At 39.4% G+C, this 23,826-nt stretch overlaps 1 protein-coding gene across 17 annotated transcripts in view; it reads left to right on the forward strand.

Annotated features, from left to right (window-relative positions):
- The window catches only part of RGS6 (regulator of G protein signaling 6), a 556,931-nt gene that overhangs the window by 363,534 nt on the left and 169,571 nt on the right, over nt 1–23,826 (forward strand). For all 17 annotated transcript variants that reach the window (XR_013386480.1, XM_077909858.1, XM_077909852.1 and 14 more), the window contains one exon: nt 12,819–12,918. Coding sequence is in view for 16 of the 17 variants with exons in the window: in XM_077909858.1 (XP_077765984.1) it covers nt 12,819–12,918 (100 nt within the window). In the remaining variant the exon portion in view is untranslated. The remainder of the gene's footprint in view (nt 1–12,818; nt 12,919–23,826) is intronic.

The raw sequence follows: 23,826 nt of genomic DNA on the forward strand, positions 1-23,826 counted from the left end.
ATATTATACTGAAATATATGTATAATATGGCTGAAATAACTGTTCAGCCATAACCAGGGGCTTCACAATGAGGCATATGAAGAACATCACCATGCAGCAGGGGGTTCCTGTGAAGCAAGAGCCAACTTGTGGAAGTCACACCTGAGACTGGGTCTTTCTGCTGTGAGTCAGCGGAGTCAGGGCTGAAATTGCCCCTCACCCACCAGCCATTGACCTAGTAGACACCCCTCCCCAGGTGACTTAGGCCCTGTGAAAGCCCTCCTCCTCAGGTGAGGGACAAAACCCACTGCCTCCCAAATTGTCATGGTCAGTGTTTCAAATCCAGTAGTTTCTTGATAGGTATCCCCCCACACACACCTCCTAGATCCCCGCAACTCCTTAATCTGTAAGTAGAGAAAGAAATTTCTTTTTATTGGAAAGAGGCACAGATAGTTTTATTGGAAAGAAACATAAGTTTCTACTTACAATCTTTTTCTCCTCTGTTCCTCCTGATGACTGTGAGGTAGGCAGCATGGACTAATGACTGGCAAGCAGGAGGACCACGTTCCCACCCACCTGCCTCCCCCATAGGTGGGGGCTGGGCCCCCATGGCTCCTAGAGCCTACCTGACTGGTCAGCATGCAGGCACCACCTGATGCTTTCTTGCCTTCCTGCTGCAGAAGAGATGCAGGGAGACTGTAATAATAATAATAATAATAATAATAATAATAATAATAATAACTACAAAAGCTACTTAATCTGAGTGATAAATAGAAGTCATTGGCAAATGACCCTGCCATTCTCCCTGGGGGCTCGCCTGTTTTATTTTCAGATATGGGTATTTACCCCGGGTTTTCCGATGGTCCATCAGATGCTTCCCTGAGTTGCTCAAGCTCCTTAGAATAAAATCAGAATTAAATCGGAGAGATGCATACTGCCTTAAATCTCATTTTCTTGAAGATGAAAGTTTTTCTTTCAGTCTGTAATTTCAGGAGCAGTAGGCAAAGGGCTTGGAGATTAAAAAGAACACCTGTTCCTGGGCATGCAAAGCTTGTCCTTCCTTTAGGCAGATATGCACCCCCCCCCCTTGGCAAATTCTGCTGCTTATCCTGGCTTGTGGTGGGACTTGGGATCTAAGGCCAAAATAAGACTGCTCTGGGGAGCTCAGGCTAATACAGAGCTGGGTAATGAAATAATAATTTTCTCTGTAGTTGGAAACCTATGCAAAGTGGGTCCCATTCAGTGAGAAGTGACTTTAGGGACACCTGTTTGGAAAGCGTGGCTCTCCAGGAGCAGCTGCTGTCCTCAGAGGCTCCCTTATAATCTCCAGGGAGCAGTAGAACCTCCTGTGGTTACTCCCTTGCCTCAGATGGAGAAAGAAATTAAAATCTATTATGAAGGAGGAGAGAGTAACATTTCTCGGGAGCAACTATCTATGTGCTAAGAACTTTTGCCTATATACTCATTTAAATCTTAGAAATAAATTGCTGTTCTTGGAAATAAAGTGGTTCCTTGATTTTAAAGAAATTTGGGGAAATATCAAGCTTAAGAAGAGGATGAAATTACCCATGATTCCTTGACCTGTTCTGTTTAATCCCTTGGTGGCTGTAATGAGAGAGGCCAGCCATTTCAGAAAGACCCGAGTGTGCCATGGTCTTCTTCGAGTAAGGAGGGAGAAAGGGCATGCAAGGGGCACTTTCTGGTACAGGAATGTAGGGAGGGGAAGGACTCGAACTCTGCAGGTGGGATCACAACCTCTGGGCAGTCAGTTCAGCCCAGGAAGGGGAGTCCGTACGGCATCACTTAGGTATGTATTCCAGAAAACATCAGCCCCTGGGGCTGTATATTCCGAAGTAGCATTAATTATCCACAGGAGAGCCTTGAGATATGAGACCCCAATTGGAAGCCTTGCTTTGCCCACTGGCAGCACAAATCAGTTGTCCAGAGCCCTGCCCATGGGGTCCAGTAGGATGCTGGATGCTATGGGCAGTGGCTAAGGGGCTTCCTCAGGAGAAGACGCAGGAATCACCTGAAGTTAGTGGTGTCATTGCAAAATCTTTTGCATGGCCCCCTTGGGGACTGTACCCCTTTTTCCTTTGGCTCATTAAACATCCTGGAGGGGCCTCCCCACCTAAAAGGTGAGCAGCGAGGGAAGGACCTGCCTGTCTGGTTTCCCAGCCCCTAGCACATCGTGAGTATTCAGATATATTTGGAACAAGCAATGATTCACCTCCCATTTCTCCTTTAGGACTGCTTTGCCTGATTTTGCCTCTATGGAAGCTCCCCCCACCCCACTGTGATTTATCTCAGTCTCCTCCCTCAGGGGTGACTCTTGCACTCACTGGAGCAGCTCGGGCATCAGACATGAAGAATGGTATAATCAAAGAAAAGGCCCCAGGAAGAGAAAATGACACATTTGGGTGCAGAGAGGCTGTGATCTGAAGAAATGAAGAGCATGCCCCTTGGGTCAGGCCAGGGAGGGGGGACAGATGAACTCACACTACGTAAAATCACACTCACCGAGCTGAGGAGAGGTAGGCAGGATGAGCCCTCAAGGACTAAGGGTGGTACCATGGCCAACTTCAATGAGATGCTTAGCACCAAGAAGTGGTGCCACCTCAGGTTCTTCTGTAACAGGCAGTCCTGAGCAAAGCAGGCATCTTCTGGTTCTTGCCTCACATCCTTGGAATGGAAAAAGGGGAGCAAGAAATATAGACAATTTATAATGCATATGTGTGCATGGACTGGAAACATCAAGGGTCATTTCCTAGAAGAGGGGCTTGCTTTGGAGCAAGACCTAGAAGTATGACTAGGATCCAGGTGGGTTTGCAGTAGGTTAGATGAAGCATAGTGTGGGCCAAGAGAGAGAGCAGGGAATTTTTGCAGATAGGTGTGTCCAGAAACAAAAAGCATTATAGGAGTTGATGCTGGAAAGTTAGTTTGACACCAAATAATAAAGGACCCTGAATTCCGTAGGAGGAAACCTGGCATTTATTTTGTGGCAGGAGGGAGCCACCACAGGTTTCTGAGGAGGGGATAATTTACATAAATTATTTCAGGCCCTGAAATTCATTCTAGTTGCCATTTCAGTTGTTCAGTTTGGAGTAGGACAGGGTGTTGAGGTAGAGTCAGAAAGGAAGTGAGCCAGAAAGAATAAGTGATTTCAGCATCCAGGATGTCCTTGGGGTCAGAGGGAGGACAAGTCTCATGTTCTTCAATCCTTTCCAAGCGGAAAAAAATTGCAGCGATATTCTAGGACACTGGGTGGACTGGTTTTTCCTTGGAAACAAAAGTATTGTTAGGCTCTTTCCAGCAGTAAGGGGAAGGTGATATGCATGTTAAAACTAGAATCTTTCTATAGAAACTTAATATGAAAAGATATATATTCACATTTGGAGCATTTTATCCTGCTTACCTAATTATTTGGGCTGTGTTGCCACGTGATATTCCTTGTGGGCTAGTTCTCCCTTGGCGGGCCAGGTTGAAGAATGTGGCAAGATAAAATTTGAGATGGGAAATAAAAAAGGATATTTGTTTTTCCATGTATAGAATGTTGTGTTGGCATTAATTAATGGGCTACTGTGACCCACTTAAGAAGCCCTTAAAAGTAATCTCTGAGCTACCATCTAATTGGTCCCAGGTAGACCGGAAACTGAAGCGTTTAAAATGTCATGGAAGCAATTACTTCAGGTTATAGACAGATGTTTTTGTTGTCCTCAACTCTGACATCTTCCCCCAAGCAGACTATCACAATTCCTTGGTTTGTCTGTTAAGCTGTTCAGATGGAACAGTGGGGAAATCCACCCACTTCCTCTCCAAAATACTAATCTGTTTTGGAAACAATGCAGACTACTGATTTTCCAGACATTTATTCATGAGTATGGGTCACTATATGTATTAGTTTTCTACTGCTGCTATAACAAATTACCTTAGGCTTAATAGTTTAACACAAGATACATTTACTATAGTATAGTTCTTGTTGTCCGAAGTCTGATGTGGGGGTCTCTGGGCTAAAATCAAGATCTTGGCTGGACTGCATACCTTTTGAAGGCTCTAGGAGACGATCTGTTTCCTTGCCTTTTTCCAAGGGGTCACCACATTCTTTGCCTTATAGTCTGTTCCTTCATCTTTAAAGCCAGCAGAGTCTCATGTCTCGGACATTTTTTTCTGTGGTCACATCTCTCTCTAAATGACTTAGCTGGGAAGAGTCTTCATCTTTCAAGATGATTAGACTGAGTGCACCTACATAACCCAGGATAATCATTCACCCACCTCAAGGTCCTTAACTTGAATCACACCCGCAAAGTCTCTGTTGCCATACAAAGTAACATCCTCACAGTTTCCAGCAATTAGAATGTGGACAACTTTTGAGGGGATCATTGTTTCTGCCTTCCACACTGTGTACTAAACGTTGAAGCATAAGATGTGGCCTCATCATCTGCATTTTCTTCCACTATGCTAAAGACTTAGGTGAACCAGGGTCTGCTTGGAAGTTGCCCTGACATCTGGGATAGTGATCCCAGGAGACAGCTCTGGGGCAAGACTGCCTGGGTTTGATACCAGTGATATCATTATTCAACAGCCTCATGTGGCCTTGGACAATTTGCTTGCCCTAAGTATCAGTGTGTGTTTTTTTTATAAAGGGTGGAGAATGAGAAGCAGATGGCATGCAAATTAGGGCAATTTGAGAAGATTACAATAGAGATTTTAGGTCTTTTCCCATTGCTAGAACGTATTCTTGATCAGTGTCCCTTTTCCTCATAGCTGGCCTTCTGCAGTCAGAGATTCCTTATTCTATGGCTCACCCAAAGGACCCGCTCCACTTATTTCCAAGCAAACATAGATGCTTATACAAGAGACACTATGCCTTCTAAAGCTTTGCCATTCCTTCAAGCTGAGGGGAGTCATTTGCTCTAAAATATCATCAGTAAACCATTTTTTCACTAACCAAAAACGTCATTCTTGTCTGTTTTTCTCTTCAAGTAAATGGGGGAAAATGTTTTCCATAAAAGTAATTTATGAAGCACTACATATAGTAATACTAAGACCATAAAAATAAGCTTCCAGGAGACAATACAAGTAAAACCACTTTGTCCTTTTACCCTGGCATTGCCCCTGGGTAATGTCAGGCATAGTACACTAGGGAGCTGCTCTAAGGTCAACTGATACTCGGGTGCTTATTGAACAATTCTTTGAACATTGTTGCTAAGATTCATTTATTTAATTCATTTCCAAAGCAGAATGATCTTTAAAAATGTAAACACCAAGTTCACTTTAAAGTTCAGATATTAGGGATCCCTGGGTGGCGCAGCAGTTTAGCACCTGCCTTTGGCCCAGGGCGCGATCCTGGAGACCCGGGATCGAATCCCACATCGGGCTCCTGGTGCATGGAGCCTGCTTCTCCCTCTGCCTGTGTCTCTGCCTCTCTCTCTCTCTCTGTGTGACTATCATAAATAAATAAAAATTTTAAAAAAATAAAGTTCAGATATTACTACCCATAAGATACTAATATATTAAGCATCCCATTTAATGCTGGAATCCAAGACAAAGTTCTTGAAGAATATAATGCTTATGGTGGGTGCCGGGATGGCTCAGTTATTAAGTATGCGACACTTGATTTCAGCTCAGGTCATGATATCAATCCCCATGTCAGGCTCTGCACTGGGCATGAAGCCTGCTTGAGATTCTCTCTTTCCATCTCCCTCTGACCCTCCCCAACCCTGCGCACACATACATGCTTTGTCTCTCTCTCCTTAAAAAAAATAGTACGCATGAGATGGAAGCAATTTCAATGTCCCTCAATAGGTGAATGGATAAAGAAAATTATATATATATGAAATATATCTATATCTATCCATCCATCCATCCATCCATCCATCCATAATGGGATATTACTCAGCCATAAAAACAGAATGAAATCTTGCCATCTGCAGGAATATGGATGGACTTTGAGACCATTATGCTAAGAGAAATAAGAGAGAAAGACATATGACTTCACTTAAATGTGGAAAACAAAGCAAATGAACAAACAAAACAAGTGCAAACAAACTCATTGATACAAAGAACAAACTGATGATCCATGATGAGAGAGAACAGACTGTCTTTTATTCACTGGTGGCTGATACAGAGAACAAACTGGTGGGTAGGGAGATGGAGGGATGGGCAAAACAGGTGAAGGGGATTAAGAGGTATAATCTTACAGTTATAAAATAAAGACAAGGGGATGTAGAGTACAGCATAGGGAATATAGTCAATAATGTAGCAACTGGGTCTGGTGACAGTTGGTAACTAGGTTTATTGTGGTGACCATTTTATATATAAATATTGAATCACTATGTTGTACATCTGAAACTAGTATAATATTGTATGTCAATTATTCTTCAATTTAAAAAAGGAATAGAATAGCACTCGTGTCATTCATATAATTATTCATCAGCAAATATTTACTGAGCACCTACTATTAGGATTAAATGATCAGAAAAATAGTCAAATGGGAAAAGCAAGCACAAGTTAAAGTGATAATTGATATAGAGAAAAGACAGAGGGTCCTAACAGACCTTATAACAGAACAAGCACTGAGAAACCATAGACAGATTTTAAGCAGGGGAGTTAAAGGATGAATTTTTTCCTTTAAGGATATCACACAAGCTACAATATGGAGAACAGATCAGAGAGGAGTCAGGCCTGCCCGGTCATCCTTTATGAATGTTCTTTAATACAGGATCTTTGTGGCGGACAATGTTATTTGGTGAACCCAACCCTGTTTTTATTCCCCCTCTCCCATGCTTCCATGTGGTATGGAGGCTGGATAAACTGAATACCCTTTGCCCAGCTCCCTTTACCATGCAACATGCTCTGGCCAATGAGACTAGAGCACAGATCTCTTGGCCTCTTCTGGGAAGGTGTGTGCTTCTACCAACACTCTGCCCTTCTTCCAGCCTTTCTTCTTATTGTCAAAGGTAGAAGTGATGCCTAGAGCTGAGGCCACTCTCTGGCAAGCACGAGGGAAAGGCCAAGATGATGATTCACATAGAATTGCATAACCCCAGTAATGCTATCAGCCATCCATGCACACATTGCTTGTTATGTGAGAAAAATAATTCCCAATGTTTAGAGGTTGGATTTTTTTTTTTAACTTTTATCAAAAGTATTTCAGGCTGATACAATGATTCAGAAGTAAGTTTAACTGAAAATAAATTAACAGGCATTTCAGTCATTGTCATAGCTAGCACAAGGACTCTGAGGATTCCCCTCCTGCTGTTGAAATCACCATCTTTTGAATGGGATGGTGAAAGAGGGAGGGGGGGTTCCCCTTTTTGATGACCTCTGAAAGTAGTATTCCTTAGTGTTTCACTGTCAAGCTCTTTTGAGCCTGTACTTGGCTCCGCTGCCACATCCTTAACTTTGAACCCCGATGCCAGAATCTTTCTGAACTGTATTAGTCCACAATGAAAGGGAACAGACTTTTACCCACTTCTGTAACTGTAGAAACTAAAATTGTGCCTGGCACTTTGTAGGCGCTCAATAAATGTCCACTAATCCGGTAAGTGAAGCTGAGTACATTTATAAGTTGAAAATAGCAAAGTGCTATGTTTTTAAAAATAAAAATGAAAAATAGCCTGATCTTATGGAACACATATGGGGACAGAGCATGCTCAGTGAAGCATACACATTTTGGATTAAGAAATATGATTATCATTTGCCAGCTCTGATTCCTGCCTCTGGGCTGATAAGATGTGTCCAAAGAGTCATTTTCACTCATTCATAGACACCAAAACAGAAAGGGTCTTTAATGAAATGCAGGAGCTGGAATGACAGGCATTAGTGGCGAGAAATAGGCAATTGATTGCAAAGTCAAGATGAAACGCTTCAATAGAAAAGACCTTCACGCCTGAGGCATACTTTTTTGCTAAAATTGTTGTGGGTATATATATATATTTTTAATAATGGCAATATAGTTTTCCTATTCTTGAAGTTTTTTAATCTTCCACTGAGGAAAAATTGGAGGAGCTAAATAAATCAGTTCATTGGATAATTAATTTACACAAACAAAACTAATATTGGCCTTTTGTCATTTCTGTTGGGAGTGTCATCTGTATAAGCAGAGATGAGCAGGCAAGGAACTGATCAGTAAGGAACAGTGTCAGGGCCTCTTTAGATCATGTCTCTGTCTGGCTTCTAATGCCGTTTGTCCAAAATGATTTCTGAAAAAAAAACAAAAAAAAACAAAATGATTTCTGAAAACACCAAAACTTCCCGGTCCTGCTGTGCACATCACCTTGCACCTCAGCCCAGGGAAGAGTTCTGTATGGAGCCATCTGGCCAATGGGCAGCAGGGAGAATGGAAAGCCAGAGACGTGATTGCCTGTCCTGTCCTTTTCTTGCAGACACAGCCTTACATTTGTCAAGTCAGGGAAAGTTCTTGTGTCTTAGAACTAGAAATCTTAGTTTAGCCATCAGGCCTATCACTGTAGAGATGAGGGCACTATATCCAGAGAGGTTAAGTAACTTGTGCAAGGTTGACACAGCAAATCAGTGAAGCTGAGGCTAGCCTTTCTCCTGGGCCTCAGACCAGTGTTCCTCCTGCAGTCCTGCTTCGGCCTCACTTTGTGGAAAGGTGGTTGCTTCTCCCCACTCCTCTTACACACCACAGTTATATCAGTGAATTATGTCTACTGTCTCATGATATTCCTCAATTCAAAGGAAACCCACCCTATAGTGTAACGGTTCCCATTTTCCCTGCTCTTTGGAAGAATGTTCTACGTGCATGTCAGTGCTGAGTCTTGAGCTCCTTTGTAGGAGGGTGTCCTGGTTGTTGGGACTCATCCAGGCAGAACCGGATGAGTTGGTCAAGGAGCTTTTCTGCATTACTTGCTGTCAAATAACAGCCATGTCTATTGATTGGCACAGGGAAATTTAGGTCCAACATTCTCCCTAATGATACAGAGCTTCATATTAAAGGATGTCAAGAAGTTGATGTCGCTCTTCTTTAGGAACAAAAGGTGTCTGAAGTTAGATGGGACTGAATAACCAAGAAAATATAAATAGACACCTTCCTATCTCCCCAGTCCCCACCCAGGAGCTGTGATCCACCATAGAAGATAAATCTTGCCAAGTCTCTGGGACAAAGGAAGAAAAAACACAGAGCAGCTAGGCATCAGCAGTCATTGGACCAAAATAAATTCTGAGACGGTTGATAATCTGATTATCTGGATCAATTTCTCTGTTTCCTTCTCCACCCCCTTAGGACTGAGCTGAACTTCCCCTTCAATGCAAACAGTATTAGGTGCCTTGCATCTGAAGAGCATGTCAGCAGACACTGGTCAAAAATAAGAGGAATCTTGGATTTGATGGAGTTTGGACATTAGAGTCAGGAAGACTTGGACAAGAATTTGGACTTTGCCACTTACTAGCCATTTGTCCTTGGATAAATCTAACCTTCTGAGCCTAAATTTCAACATCTTTACTAAGTAACTTTTAAGACTGAGAAATTAATTAGATAATTTATTTAAAATAATACTGGGGACAGTGTTGATCATTTGTAGATGTTCTGAAAATATTTGCCATTATAATTTATATAGCCTCCTGGGATCCCACTCTGGATTTTTTGGTAGGTCTGTACTCTCAGCATCTCACCAGAAAACTTGACCAAAAAAAAAAAAAAAATCAGAAGCAGTATTATTAGCTGATGTTGCAGAGGACCATGCTCCAGAATCAAACTCAGCTATCACAAATTTTCCTGACACAACAGAATGGGCTAAGACGAGTATAGGCCCTAAGAATTTTTTAAGTAAATTTTGGATGGTATTATTGGAATTTCTGCATTCTTAAAAAGCGTTGAATTTTAGGATACCCCACCTCTAGGATTCTTGATTCTTATTACTAAGTGTTTGTGTGGCTTCAGCAATTTTTGATAGGTGCATTTATTTTAGAGCCCTGCTGTGTCAGTAAGCTATCGCCACAATTTTTCTGGATAGTAAACCACCCAAACTCAGGGCCATATAACAATAAACTCATGAGTGTGCAGATCAACTAAGGTTTGACCTATCTGGCTGTAGGTTGGGTCCCTTCTGATCTAGATGTCTCTCATCCTCCTTGCGACAACTATCTGATATAGGAATGCAGGAGAAGAGGGTGAGCATGACCATGCAGGTACATTGAAGGCCTCTGCTAACCTCACATTCAGTATCCTCCCATTAGCCAGGCAAGTCACATGGCCAAGCCCAAAGGTCAAGGGGCAGACTCATGGATTTGGGTAAATATTAATACTATGGAGAAGTCAAGAATTGGGGACCAATGAACATTCTTCCACATTTCTGGTGTTGTAAACTATTGCTGCAATGTAATTCCCTTTCTGGTCCCTTAAGGGTGTTGTCTTTTTGACCTGGCTATAACCTCTGATAAATAATATACCTCATACATCTTGGCATATTGTGAGCCCACATGAGAAGATAGGTAGATATTCTTAAATAAATATGTCCTTTTAAGATTTGGTGTTGGGATGAAATGACTTCATAGAGCATGGAAGAAAAGAACTGTGGAGCATGCCTCTGCACAGCCAGTCCTTCAATCCAGCCCACATCAGCAGGGAATGGTAATTACTATCATCTAATGGCAAGTCAAGAGTGTAACTGAATTGAAATATTGGCTTCCCTCCAATTCCCAATGATTTTGAGTCCATTCTATAAAAAGCATCAATGTAACTGATACATGTGGGTTCAGATAGCACACCAGATCAAAAGCATAGATTACTTTGAAAATATGACCATTTTTTCTAGGAATAACTCTTCTTGACTATTTGTAAGGAATACTCAGACTACTCTAAATCATTGGGCTGAGGTGAGGGGCAGTAAGGCAGGGCAGTAGCTGAGACGGTAACATGAATGTGGATGAAAAATCTTCTTATCCTGTCACTTACCAGAATGTAGGTCTTCAGAGAATAACCTTTATTCTTAGCATGATATATTCATCTACTCCCTAAAGGGCCAGGAGCTTAAGATTCTTTCTCATTATCACTACTTCTCGGAAAAACCCAGAAATAACCAGAGGAAAGTGGTCTTCCTGCTTGGCTGCTTTTCTGGGAATCTTATTGAAGGCAGCACAGCTCAGGGGTTAGAAACCTGAGCTCTGAAGTCTGTGGCTGTGTTTAAACTCAACTGGGTAGCTGTGTGACTTTGAGAAGGTTGCTTAACCTCTGTGGTGGTCATTGGGGCTGTTCACAGATGGTCAGTTTCCCTTTCCTCCTGGCACCCAAAAGACTCAACCCCCTGGCTCCTTTGTAGTTGGGTGGTGCCATGTAACTAGTTCTGGCCAAAGAATTGTGAGCAAAGGTGTTGTATATAGGGTTTCTTGGCTACAACATTTGATAATCAATGCAAGGTTCTCCAGAATTCTCTCTTGTCCCTCTAGCACAATGATGAGCAACATTCAAGATGGTGACCATTCCATCAACCTGGGTCACAGAATAACTACAATGAGCAGAAGCCCCCTGGTGACCTGTGATAGACTTGAAGCATGAGAAAGAAATAAACTTGTTTGTACCCAGCCGTTATGATTTTGAGGGTTATTTGTTACAATAACCTGATCTACCCTGGTTTGAAATGTGAAAAGTGAGGGTAACATAGAATCTAGATTATGAAATAATCATGAAAATTAAGTAGGTTAATATATGTACGATATTGTGCCACATAGTAAATTCTTAATATAGTTTAGCTATTGTATTTAATTAAGTAATTTTGCATTCTAACTAGTCTCTAATGAGTTATTTATATCTTTCAAGTAAGTTGCTGTGTGATTTTGAGAAATTCAACCTCAAATTGCAATACTAGTATGTTAGACTAGATGAGCTAGAGTTTTAAATCTCTAGACTTAAAGTTATGTGCATCTTTTATGGAAATACTCAGAGGACCCATCCTGGTGTTTCACAAATATTCTGTTGAGTAGGGGAACAAGATATGTGATAAAACTAAACATCATTTTCTCCCTTTTCCCAGTTGCTCCCTACCCCCAACTTCCCAAACAATAAGATCTATGTCCTTGTCAAAGATTGTTCTGTATTCTATTCTGAAACTTTCTGCCCAGGAAATTACATCTGGCCTGTAAATTCTTAGCTACAAATTGATTTCCCAATTTATGCACCTATATTCTTAGTAATCCATCTTCTCTCTTGGTTCTGTATTCAACATAAATACATAATATATTGTTTTATTAATAAAATCTCACTGGCTTCAAGCCACAGCCCACCATGGTCTTTCTTTTGGCAGTATGGTCTTCTTTAGTCCAAAAGGAGTTCCGCTTTAATCCTGGCTCAAAGTGACCACGCTCACACCACCGCAACCAACCACTGAAACCTGTCCTCCAATTTCTCTGGATCAGAACTTTCCACATCTTGATTTACAGTATTTATTTTTTTCTCCTTTGTGATACTGTCTGGATCCTACACTGGTCCCAAAGGCCACATAGCTCATATTGTTCAGCCTATATATAAACCAAATGTGGGAAAGAGGAGGAATCTCATTGCATACATATTGACTTCCATGTTGGAATCAGTTCATTAGGAATCCTAATATTTTTCCCTCCTTACCTTCTTGATCTAGGAGTCTTTAGACCATGCTTTATGTTCCTGTATATAACCTCATGACCTCCCCACCCACCTCTAGTGCTTGGTTTATTATAGATCCTGCTACTGTGTTTATTGACTGTCTAGGTGGAGGACTTTTTTTATATCTATTGTTCATATATATTCATACATGTTCATTTTGGGAGGAAGTGACATTTCTTTATCCTCTTTCAGAGGATTACTTTATGGGAGGAAGTGACATTTCTTTATTCGCTTTCAGATTGAAGATATCATTACGAAGATGCAAGATGACAAGACAGGTGGTGTGCCCATCAGAACAGTTAAGAGCTTTCTCTCCAAAATTCCCAGTGTTGTCACAGGTAAACATTGTCCTTTTGAGTGTTGGTGGCAATAGGAGAAGGCTGCTAAAAAGAGTTGTGTAGTCTTGATTGTTTCCTGGAATGTGTCTAAGAATTTGTGAATAGTGAAAACGATACATTCAATGTGCTTCTTAATGTCAAATTCTGGTCATGGTTTCTGAAAGCTACTCTTTGCCACTGATTCAGAATGGTCTTACCATGACCAACCCTTCTATGTACAGGTTGAGGCTTCTGGAAAAAAACAAACTCATTAGTGAACTGGATAGCCCATCAGTAACTTGGCCTATGAGATATACACAAGCACAGATATATTAAAGAAAGTACTTTAGTTATAACAAGCTTTAAGAAAGTCTTACGTACAAATTCTACAAAATGCTTGTATTTTAAGTTTTTAAACTCATTATACTTGAACTTTTGAAAGAAGTGATTTTAGAATATTTTCTGCATTACTTTGAGTACTTTGTATATTTTGTATGCTCAGACATTAAAAAAATTAACTATGAGATGTGGCAAACACATGGGTATAGTTTCAAGTATAATATTAAAATGGGCCACCTGTGCCTACCACCTTTGCTTCCTAAATAACATTTCATCAGTATCTTAGAGCCCCTCTGAACCTAATGGATGACATCTGCCTCCCTTTCGGTTATAAGTAATCACTATCTACTTTTTATCCTAATCAGTTTCTTTTCTTCATAATTTTACCACATGGGTGTGTGTCCCTTTTATCTAAACTAAAAAACAAATAAATTAAAATGAAATTTTAGGTAGTTTTCTCATTATCAAAATATAGCTATTTCCTTCCCAAATTATAGAATAATTAAAATAAAAAATAAAAAATACTAACAATACCAAGTGCCAGTGAGGCTATAGAGCAACTGGAACTCACACATTGCTGGGAGAAAGGTAAAATGCAGCTACTCTGGAAATTTCTTATAATGTTAGACAAATGCTTACCATCTAACCCAAAATCCCACTCCTTTGGTATTTATCCGAGAGAAATGAAAACATGCATTCAGACGAAAACTTGTAAATATATATGACAACTTTATTTATAATCTCCAAAGCCTGAACACAACCCAAATGCCCTTCAATGGGTGAATGAACAAACTGTGGTAGACCCATCTTCATCAATGAAAAGGAGTGAATCATTGATATAGGAACTAACTTAGATGAACCTCAAAATTATTTTTCTGAGTGAAAGAAGCCAATCTCAAAATATTACATGCTATATGATTCCATTTATATAACATTCTAAAAAAGCCCAAAACTATAGTGATGGAGAATGGATCAGTAGTTGCCAAAGATTGAGAGCTGGGGGAGCATATGACTATAAAGAGGTCACACAAAGGAGTTTTATAAGGTTACAGTGGAACTATTTTGTATCCTGATTGTGATGGTGGTAGTGACATCTATACATAGGTCAAAATTCATAGAATAGCACACACACACACAAAAAAAAGGCTAATATTAGTATGTTACCTTAAAAAATAAATACACTCAACTGAGGTACCCATAAGTATCCTAAATCATTATTCAGACTGTCACTGTTTGAACTCGGGTACCAAATAGATCTGGATAATGAAGGATCATTGTATTGTTAGTATGCTCTAATTTTGAAATTTATATAAATGAAATTATAATATTGGCTGTGATATATTTTTCATAAACTTCTGGATTTTGCTTGATAAAATGTTTATGATTTTTTTAAATGTTTATGATTTTTAAATCTATTTTCATGGGAAGATTAGTTTGTTGTTTTTCTTACCCTTGTTGCTGGCTTGGTTATCAAATTTATGGTAGACTACTAAGATGAACCATGGAGTATATTTCTTTTGTTGATATTGTGGTTGTTCTCTGAAAAAAATTTTCTCTTTAATCTAGATTTTAGGTGTTTAGTTTCAATTATTTTATTTATTTTTTATTTTTAGAAATTCCATCTGGTTCTTTTTCCAATATACTTAGTCATTCATTCAACACATATCTATTGAGTGTTTACTATTTTCTAAGTGTTACTAGGCAGTGGGGATTCAGAAAAAGTAAATGAAACAAATCAAAATGTCTGTTCATGGAATTATAGATTCTAGTGGAGGAGACAACAAAATAAATAAGGAAAATTTGCAAGATTTGAGGTAGTGATAAAAGCCGAAGAGAAAAATAAAGTGCAAAAGGGGGATAATATCACAACTTTGGAACAGATGGCCAAAGAAGAATTCTCTGGCCAGGTAACATTTGAGTAAAAATGGAAGAGAGATGAAGGATTGAGTCACATGGATATTGAGGGGAAAGAGCATTCCAGAAACCAAGTCCTAAATCTCCAAGGCAGGCATGTTCTGGAGTATAAAAATCAGGTAGAAAAACAACAATAGCAACAACAGAAGGAACAGCTAGAGATGAAGAGGAAAATCAGGAGGACATGGTTTCTTGGATGCCACAGTTTCTAGAAAGGAAGAATAGTGTGATCTACTGTGTCAAAAGCTGTTGCTAATCAAGTAAGATAAGCACTGAGAATCAACCATTGAGTGTAGCAACAATTGAATTCCACTGCTGACCTTGATAAGTGCACATTCCATGAAGCATTTGGGGGAAGGGGTGCAAAAAGCCTTATTGTAGTGGGTTCAAGTAAGAATGGGAGGAGGGTGATTTGAGGTAGTGAGTATAATTAATCTTTGAAGGAGTTTTCCTTAAAAAGAAGAAATATAGCAGGATCTAGAGGGGTAAGTAAATAGAGTCAGGACATGTAGGTTTTTTAAGTAATATGAAAGTGACAGTACGCTCATATGATGATGGTGATGACTCAGTAGGGAGGGGAAAATGCTGCAGGAGAAAGAGGAAAAATTTAAGAAGCAATATCAATGAATAGGTAAGAGATGGAATCTGGTGCTCTTTAGTTGGGTGGCTCTAGCTAGAAACATGTACAATTTATTCATAAAAAGAGGAGTAAAGGCACAGTAGATGAACCAAGTTACAAATAAGCATGGTGATGTGGTGGGAGCTTGTAAGAGTCTCCTTCTAATTGTTTCTATTTTCTTAGTAATTTGGAAAGGAAAGAAGGTAGAGATGTCAGGTTTGAGAAGAGATCAGAAGCTGTGACTTAGTCATTTAGGGGTGTAAAGAGGTTGTCTGGACTAAAGAAATAGAGTTTTGGCTGTGAGGTAGCATTAAGGACCCTCTTGAGATTATTAATATTTATGAATTTAAAGAGAGGCTATTCTTTCTCCATCCACATTTAGCTCTCTGGACTTGGATATGTATCAGGTAGAAAGCTGGACTTAATTAAAGCTATAGCAAGTATGAGAGTATAATAAATCAAGAGAGAGGGAAGAGAGTGACTGAAATGATTGACCATTAAATTTTAACTGAGTAAGGAAGAAAGTGAAAGATGAGATGCATGAGCAATAGCAAAGAGTAGTGATGACCATGAACTGTAAGTCCAGTAGAAAAGGAGTTTTGGAATTGGAGACCAAAGTAAGAGAAGTAGAAATGTAGGGAGTAGTGATTGGATACTAGAATGTTTGAAATTGGGATTATGAAGGGGTTTCAATGTGTTGGTGGTCACTAGATAAGAGGTAGGTATGACCATGGAAATAAATGATTGAGATGGGATAGAAGGCAAAATCATTAAAAGAGAGGAGGTCAAGGAACTAAGGGGCCATGATTTGGGAAGGCTGAGCTATGTAAATATTGAAATCACTATTGGGGGATAATAAGAGAGGGAGATTGTGAGTCTGTGGTTAAAATCTTCATGGAAGGAGAGACAGAGACCTAGGCATCAGTAGATGACTTTCACAAATAAGAGTTATAGGTGGTTTAGGGGGATCCCTGGGTGGCTCAGCGGTTCAGCGCCTGCCTTTGGCCCAGGGTGTGATCCTGGAGTCCCGGGATCGAGTCCCACATCGGGCTCCCGGGATGGAGCCTGCTTCTCCCTCTGCCTGTGTCTCTGCCTCCTCTCTCTTTCTCTATGTCTATCATGAATGAATAAATAAATAAAATCTTTAAAAAAAAAAAAAAGAGTTATAGGTGGTTTAACCTGATGTTATGAGAGTTTTTGGAGAAGAGGCAGGGAATGAAGACAGTCTAAAAGAAGACATGAGAAGCTAGGGCATTGGTTACCTGCCTTCAAAACCATGGTGTGTACAGCATGGGAGAAAAAATAGCCACCACCTCAGAGGGCTGCAGAGAACCAGAGCCACCAGGGAAGAATAAGAAGATGAAGGGAATATTAATTGAAAAGGATGAAGATATGAAAAATTTTGCTTATGACTGACCATGAGTTCCAGAGGGCAAATTTCAGGAAATGGTACATACATAACTTGGGTAATAAATGTCCACAGTTTGCTATGTACCAGGCACTAGAGTAGTCATAGGAGATGTAAAGATAAATAAAAACCCAATCTCTACTTTTCAAAAGGTGTTAATCTAATGAGAGAAACAGTCACAGGCAGACCAATAATTACATGAGCAATGTGTTATGACAGAAAATGAACAAAGTCCAGAAGAAAGAATCATGTGTTTTTCTTGAGTAGGTCTAGAACATTTCTCTGAAGTTGTGTATTATTTTTCTATTGCTGTGTAACCAGCTACCACAAATTATAGTGATTTTTTTATTTCTCGTGATCTTGATTCTATGAATTAGTGATCTAGCCAGTTCTGCTAGTCTTACCCTTGAGGCCCTAGTCATCTGATGGTTGAGTGGAGACTAGAGGTCTATGATGGCCTTACTCATTTGTTTGGCAGCAGTGCTTACTCCTAGATGGGGCTGCAGTTCCCCTCTGTGTCCCCTTGTATCACCCAGCAAGTTATACTGAGCTTCTTCATGGTCTGATGATCTCAAGTTTAAGGATTCTTAAGGCCTAAGCTCCAGAACTCATGCAATGTTAAGTACATGCAATCTGTTCTTCAAAGCAGATCACAAGACCAGCCTAGATTGGGGAGGCTGGGGAAACCAACTCTACCTTCTGGTGTAGAAGTAGAATGTCACACTGACATAGGGAGATATGATTCCTTAGAGGCCGTTATTATAATGATCTACTACATGAAATAATTTTAGAACTGGATCTTAAACACAAATTGAAAATGGGGGAAGGTCATTCCAGGCAGAGAAAATAGACTTTTCATGGGCCCAAATGCATGAAAAGTATGCCAGGTTGTAGCAAAGATGAGGTCATTTATGTATGTGTGTATGTGTTTGAAAAGAGGAGCACATTGGCCAAACACCCAGAGGAATTAAAAGGATATGAGACTTAACCTTCAAAACAGATTATAGGGGCACCTGGGTGGCTCAGTTGGTTAAGTGTCTGCATTCAGCTCAGATCATGATCTCAGGGTCCTGGGATTGAGCCCCACATCAGGCTCCCTGCTCAGTAGAGGAGCCTACTTTTCCCTCCCCCTCTGCCACTCCCCCTGCTTGTGCTCTCTCGCTCTCTCTGTCAAATAAATTAAATACATAAATACATAAATAAAATATTTTTTAAAAATAACAGATTATAAAGGAACTTGACTTATAGACTTTATCCCAAAGGTAATTGTTGTAAATAGGAGGGGCATCACATCCAATGTTAGAAACAGGAAGAGACAGGGAGCATGAAAACTGGTTAGGGAATCTTTAGATGAGGGAGTCTAAGCAGGAAATAAGGAGCCACAGTATCAACCGGAACCACAGCTTTAGAGCCACACCTCATTTAATCTTCCCAAAAATCCTGTAAGGTAAGAAGTGTTACTATCTCCATTGTACAGGGGAGGAACCCACTAATTTAAGAGCCTAAGTTACTTTTCCAAGGTCACACAACTAGTCAATCACAGGACCTCTGCCTCCAGCACCCTCTATGGAAGTAGAATGACTGTAAGATTCCAGACATCTGAGAGAAAGTTACAATATAGAATTGATAGGACTTGGTGACTAGATGTGGGGCAAAGGGGGACTCATTCAAAATACGATCCCAGTTAACATGATGGATCGAATATATTCATCTTTTTCTTTTTTGAAACTCCATAAAAATGATAATAAAGGATTTTTTAAAGATAAAATCCCAAAGTTGGAGGCTATTACTATAACATTCCAACGTGAAAAGTAAACATCTTTGGATTAAATAGCCTCCAAAAGATAGTCCAATACAAAAGACAATCAATGCCTCACTCTCAAGATGTGCAGATATGTGAGATCCCCATGGAGAGCTATTTCCCAACACAGGAGACAGTAACAACAAAAATTAGGGATCTGAAAAACAAATGGGTATATGGTAGCTGGCACTGCTCTGAGGCAATCTACCATCACTAGTCAGTGGAGAAAGCTGAAAAACACCTCTATTTATGTGATGAAGTCCTCAAAAGGCTCAGACACTAGTAGTTCTATCTAGTTAGAATGCATTTTGCCAACATACTTTCTGCTTAACCACCACTGCATGGGCCAGTCACTAACTCAGTGTCTACTACTGAGCACTTTCAGGTCCCACACTGCCAGCACAGCTCAGGCTGGAGTTGAGGTTGCCCCTAACACTAGTCAAACTCCAGGACAAAAGATAAATCTCATGCTCAACCTGTTCAAGGTAGCAAACATGACATTCAGCCAGCACCTGCTGTGACACAGGGAACAGTTAGCAATTGGAATATAGGAACCTCAGTTGGCAATGCCAACAAGCACAGAAGAACTTAAGTCTGCACCAGTGGATACTCAGCAGCCATAGACTGAAACAGAATTTAGCTGTAATATTGTCAGATGGAGCCACAGTCGTAGCCAGACCCAGTCCCATGAGCAGTATGTTTAAACCCATAGCCAGAGTGCTAGCACCAACACAGCAGCCCCAAGCTCTTCACCTCCATCAACGTCCTCTAGAGAAAAATCTAGGATGATATTTCAGGAAAACATTATACCTCCTCGCCCTCCTAAAGTTGCTGGTATTAGAGTAGAGACTACATCCAGAAAAAATCTAGATTGCTGAGACCTTCTGGTATGAAACCCAAGGTGGAAATCCATGAATATATGACCACTCTGCTACCGTGCCAATGGCGACTGTATGTACAGAGCAGTAATCAGCACACACTGTAGCCTTTTCTCCCACTCAGCACCTCTATCCATCTTTCTAACCTTTAGTGAAATAGTCAATCACCCATCACAAACCAGCAGATACTCTTTCACACATTTAGGGAGTTTTGTCACCAACATTGAAGTTTCGCCTCCATGGGCAACAACTACTCCTAACTTTCTTCTGTATTAGGACCCCAGTTCCTCAGTAAAGATCAAATGGTAAAGATTTAAAATGATGAATGAAATGAGGCTGCTACTCAGTGTCTACTGTTGAGCACTATCATTCCCATACTACCAGCACAGCTCAGGCCAGAGTTGAGGTTGCCCTTAACACCAGTTTTATCCAGGACAAAAGATAAATCCAACACAGTGTTTCTATCACTTATATTGATGGACAATAAACTGTCCATACCTAAATGTGACCCACCAACTGAATAAAATAGAAAGTGACTTCCATGGGAGAGGGAAGGAAGATGGAGACAAATAGTACAATAATGAGTGTCCTGTGGTGAAAGCTAAAATGTATGAGATTCCTCCAAAAGACTGTATTGATGAGGGCATGTAAGTTGTGTCCCAGGGCATCCAAGACCCCATCACTGAGAGAAGCTCTAGAAAGCTACTGATCACCACTTTCTCAGAGGCATGGTGAAAACCATAGATGAGAATACCATTAATCTGAATGTATCCCTGCTAGAAGGCCCATCTCTGTGCTGTCCAGCAGCTACCCTGAGTTGAGAATCTCACCAACTTATCCAAATCATCCCAAAGATAGAGAAGAATCAACTGTTAGTGACCTACGCCAAATAAATAATACATGGGAATATGCAGATGTGTATGTTTGTAATAGATCAAATGAGTGGGTCTGGGTGAGAGATTCAAAACTAAAGGTTCTAGAGTATAAGGAAAACAGCCCATATAAAGAATGCATTTACCAAAAAAAAAAAAAAATCAACGTTGAAATAAAGGAAAATATACAGACTCAGTAAATAGACTGAAAAAAGAATTTGTGAGGCATAAGGGTATTGGTGATGGGAAGATGGAACACTGAAACAAAGAAAGCTTTCTGGAATTCACAGGTGACATTAAAAGGATCCATGACATCCAGTGACACAAAAAGATCAGAGTTAAGTGGACGTTATTTCTTTCAGATGATTCCCTTTGAAACAGGCTTTATGGTACATTTGTTTACAACTTTTCTAATGTGTTGATATCTGTCAAATGAAACTAGTGACACAAGAGGTGGTAGGCATTTCTTGATCTTCCATCTTACAAATTAAATTTATCTGGTTAATTCATGCAGGACCCACAGAGAGCCTGTGGCAGAAAGTACCTATTTGGATCATTTATGCTGAAAATAAAACATTTTCCTATCATATTACTCTGTTCTTTTTTTTTCTCTAGCCTTTATATATTTGACCAAACTTTATTGGTCACATCTTTATTAATAATTATTATTTAATAAAAATAAATATAATTTCAAATTCCAATACAGTTAACATACAGTGTTATATTAATTTTAGGTGTACAATATAGTGATTTAACAACTCTATGCATTAAGATAAGTGTACTCTTAATCTCCTTCACCTATTTCATCCATTCCCCTTCATCCTCCCCTCTGATAATCATCTATTTGTTCGCTAGAGTTAAGAGTCTGTTTGGGGTTTGTCTCTTTTTTTTTTTCCTTTGTTCATTTGTTTTGTTTCTTAAATTCCACATATGATTGAAATCATGTGGTATTTGTCTTACTCTGACTTATTTTGCTTAGCATTATACTCTCTAGATCTTCATTCACGTCATTGCAAATGGAAAGATTTCATTTTCTTTTATGGCTGAGTAATATTCCATTATATATATATACATATAAAATATATATATAGTATATATGTGTGTGTATATATATATACCACTTCTTCTTTATCCATTTATCAATCAATGGCTACTTCCTTAATTTGGCTATTGTAACTAATGCTGCAGTAAATATGGGAGTGCATCCTTTTAAATTAGTGTTTTTGTACTTTTAGGGTAAGTACCCAGTAGTGTGATTACTGGATCATACTTTAATTCTATTTTTACTTTTTTGAGGAAACTTCATACTGTTTTCCACAATGGCTACACTAGTTTGCATTTTCACCAACAGTGCAAGAGGGTTCTTTGTTCTCCACATCCTGGCTGGCACTTGTTTCCTGTGTTTTTTGTCTTAACCATTCTGACAAGAGTGAGGTGCTATCTCACTGCAGTTTTTATTTGCATCTCCCTTGATTAGTGATGTCGAGCATCCTCTCATGTGTCATGTCTTCTTTGGAGAAATGTCTGTTCATGTCTTCTGCCCACATATAATTGGATTATTTGTTGTTTTGGTGTTGACTTGTATCAGTTCTTTATATATTTTGGATATTAACTTTTTATTGGATATGTCATTTGCAAATACCTTCTCCCATTCCAAATAAGTTGTCTTTTAGTTTTGCTGATTTTTTTTCTGTGAAGCTTTATATTTTGATGTAGTCCCAAATGTCCATTTTTGCTTTTGTTTCCCTCACCTCAAGAGACCTATCTAGAAAAATGTTGCTCAGCACTATGTCAGAGACATTACTACCTGTGCTCTCTTCTGGGATTTTTATGGTTTCAGGTCTCATATTTAGGTCCTTAATTCATTTTGTGTTTATTTTTATGTACAGTGTAAGAAAATAGTTCAGCTTCATTCTTTTGCATGTAACTATCCACAGTTTTCCCAACACCATTTGTTGAAGAGACTGTCTTTTCCCCCATTGCATATTCTTGCCTCCTTTGTTGAAGATTAATTGACCATATAATTGTGGGTTTATTTCTGGGCTCTCTGTTCAATTCTACTGATTTATGTGTCTCATGTTGTGCCAGTACCATACTGTTTGGGCTTTGTAGTATAACTTGAAACTGGAATTATTCTACCTTCAGCTTTGTTTTTCTTTTCCAAGATTGCTTTGACTATTCAGGGTCTCTTGTGTCTCCATATAAATTTTAGGATTGATTGTTCTCGTTCTGTGGAAAATGCTGTTGGTATTTTGATAGAGACTGCATTGTCTGTAAATTGCTTTTGGTAGTATGGACATTTTAACAATATTTGTTCTTCCAATCCATAAGCATGGAATAGCTTTCCATTTGTTTGTGTCATCTTCACTTCACTTCCTTCATCAATGTTTTATAGTTTTCAGAGTACAAGTCTTTCACCTCCTTGATTTATTTCTAGGTATTTTATTTTTTTTGTTGCTGTTGTAAATGGGATTTTTTTCTTAATTTTTCTTCCTGCTGCTTCATTACTAGTGTATAAAAATGCAAAGAATTTCTGTAATATTGATACAAATCCTGAGACCTTACTGAATTTGTTTATCAGTTCTAATAGTTTTTGGTGGAGTCTTTAGGGTTCCCTATATATGGTATCATATCATCTGCAAATAGTGAAAGTTTTACTTCTTCCATATCAATTTGGATGCCTTTTATTCCTTTTTCATTTTTTAAATAGTTTATTTATTTGTTCATGAAAGACACAGAGAGAGAGAGGCAGAGACATAGGCAGAGGGAGAAGTCGATGTGGGACTTGATTCTTGGACCAGGGATCATCCCTTGAGCTGAAGATAGATGCTCAACTTCTGAGCTACCCAGGCATTCCTCCTTTTTCTTGTCTGATTGCTGTAGCTAGGACTTCCAGTACTATGTTGAATAAAAATGTTGAGAGTAGACATCCTTGTTTTATTCCTGATCCTAGGGGAAAAGCTCTGTTTTTCACCATTGAGTATGCTGTTAGCTGTGAGTTTTCCATTTATGGCCTTTATTATATTGAGATGTATGCCCTCTAAAATAAATAAATTTAATAAAAATAAAAGACCTTTATTGCTCTAACCCTATTAGAC

Source organism: Canis aureus, chromosome 9, assembly GCF_053574225.1.
Source record: "Canis aureus isolate CA01 chromosome 9, VMU_Caureus_v.1.0, whole genome shotgun sequence".
NCBI classification, from domain to species: Eukaryota; Metazoa; Chordata; class Mammalia; order Carnivora; family Canidae; genus Canis; species Canis aureus.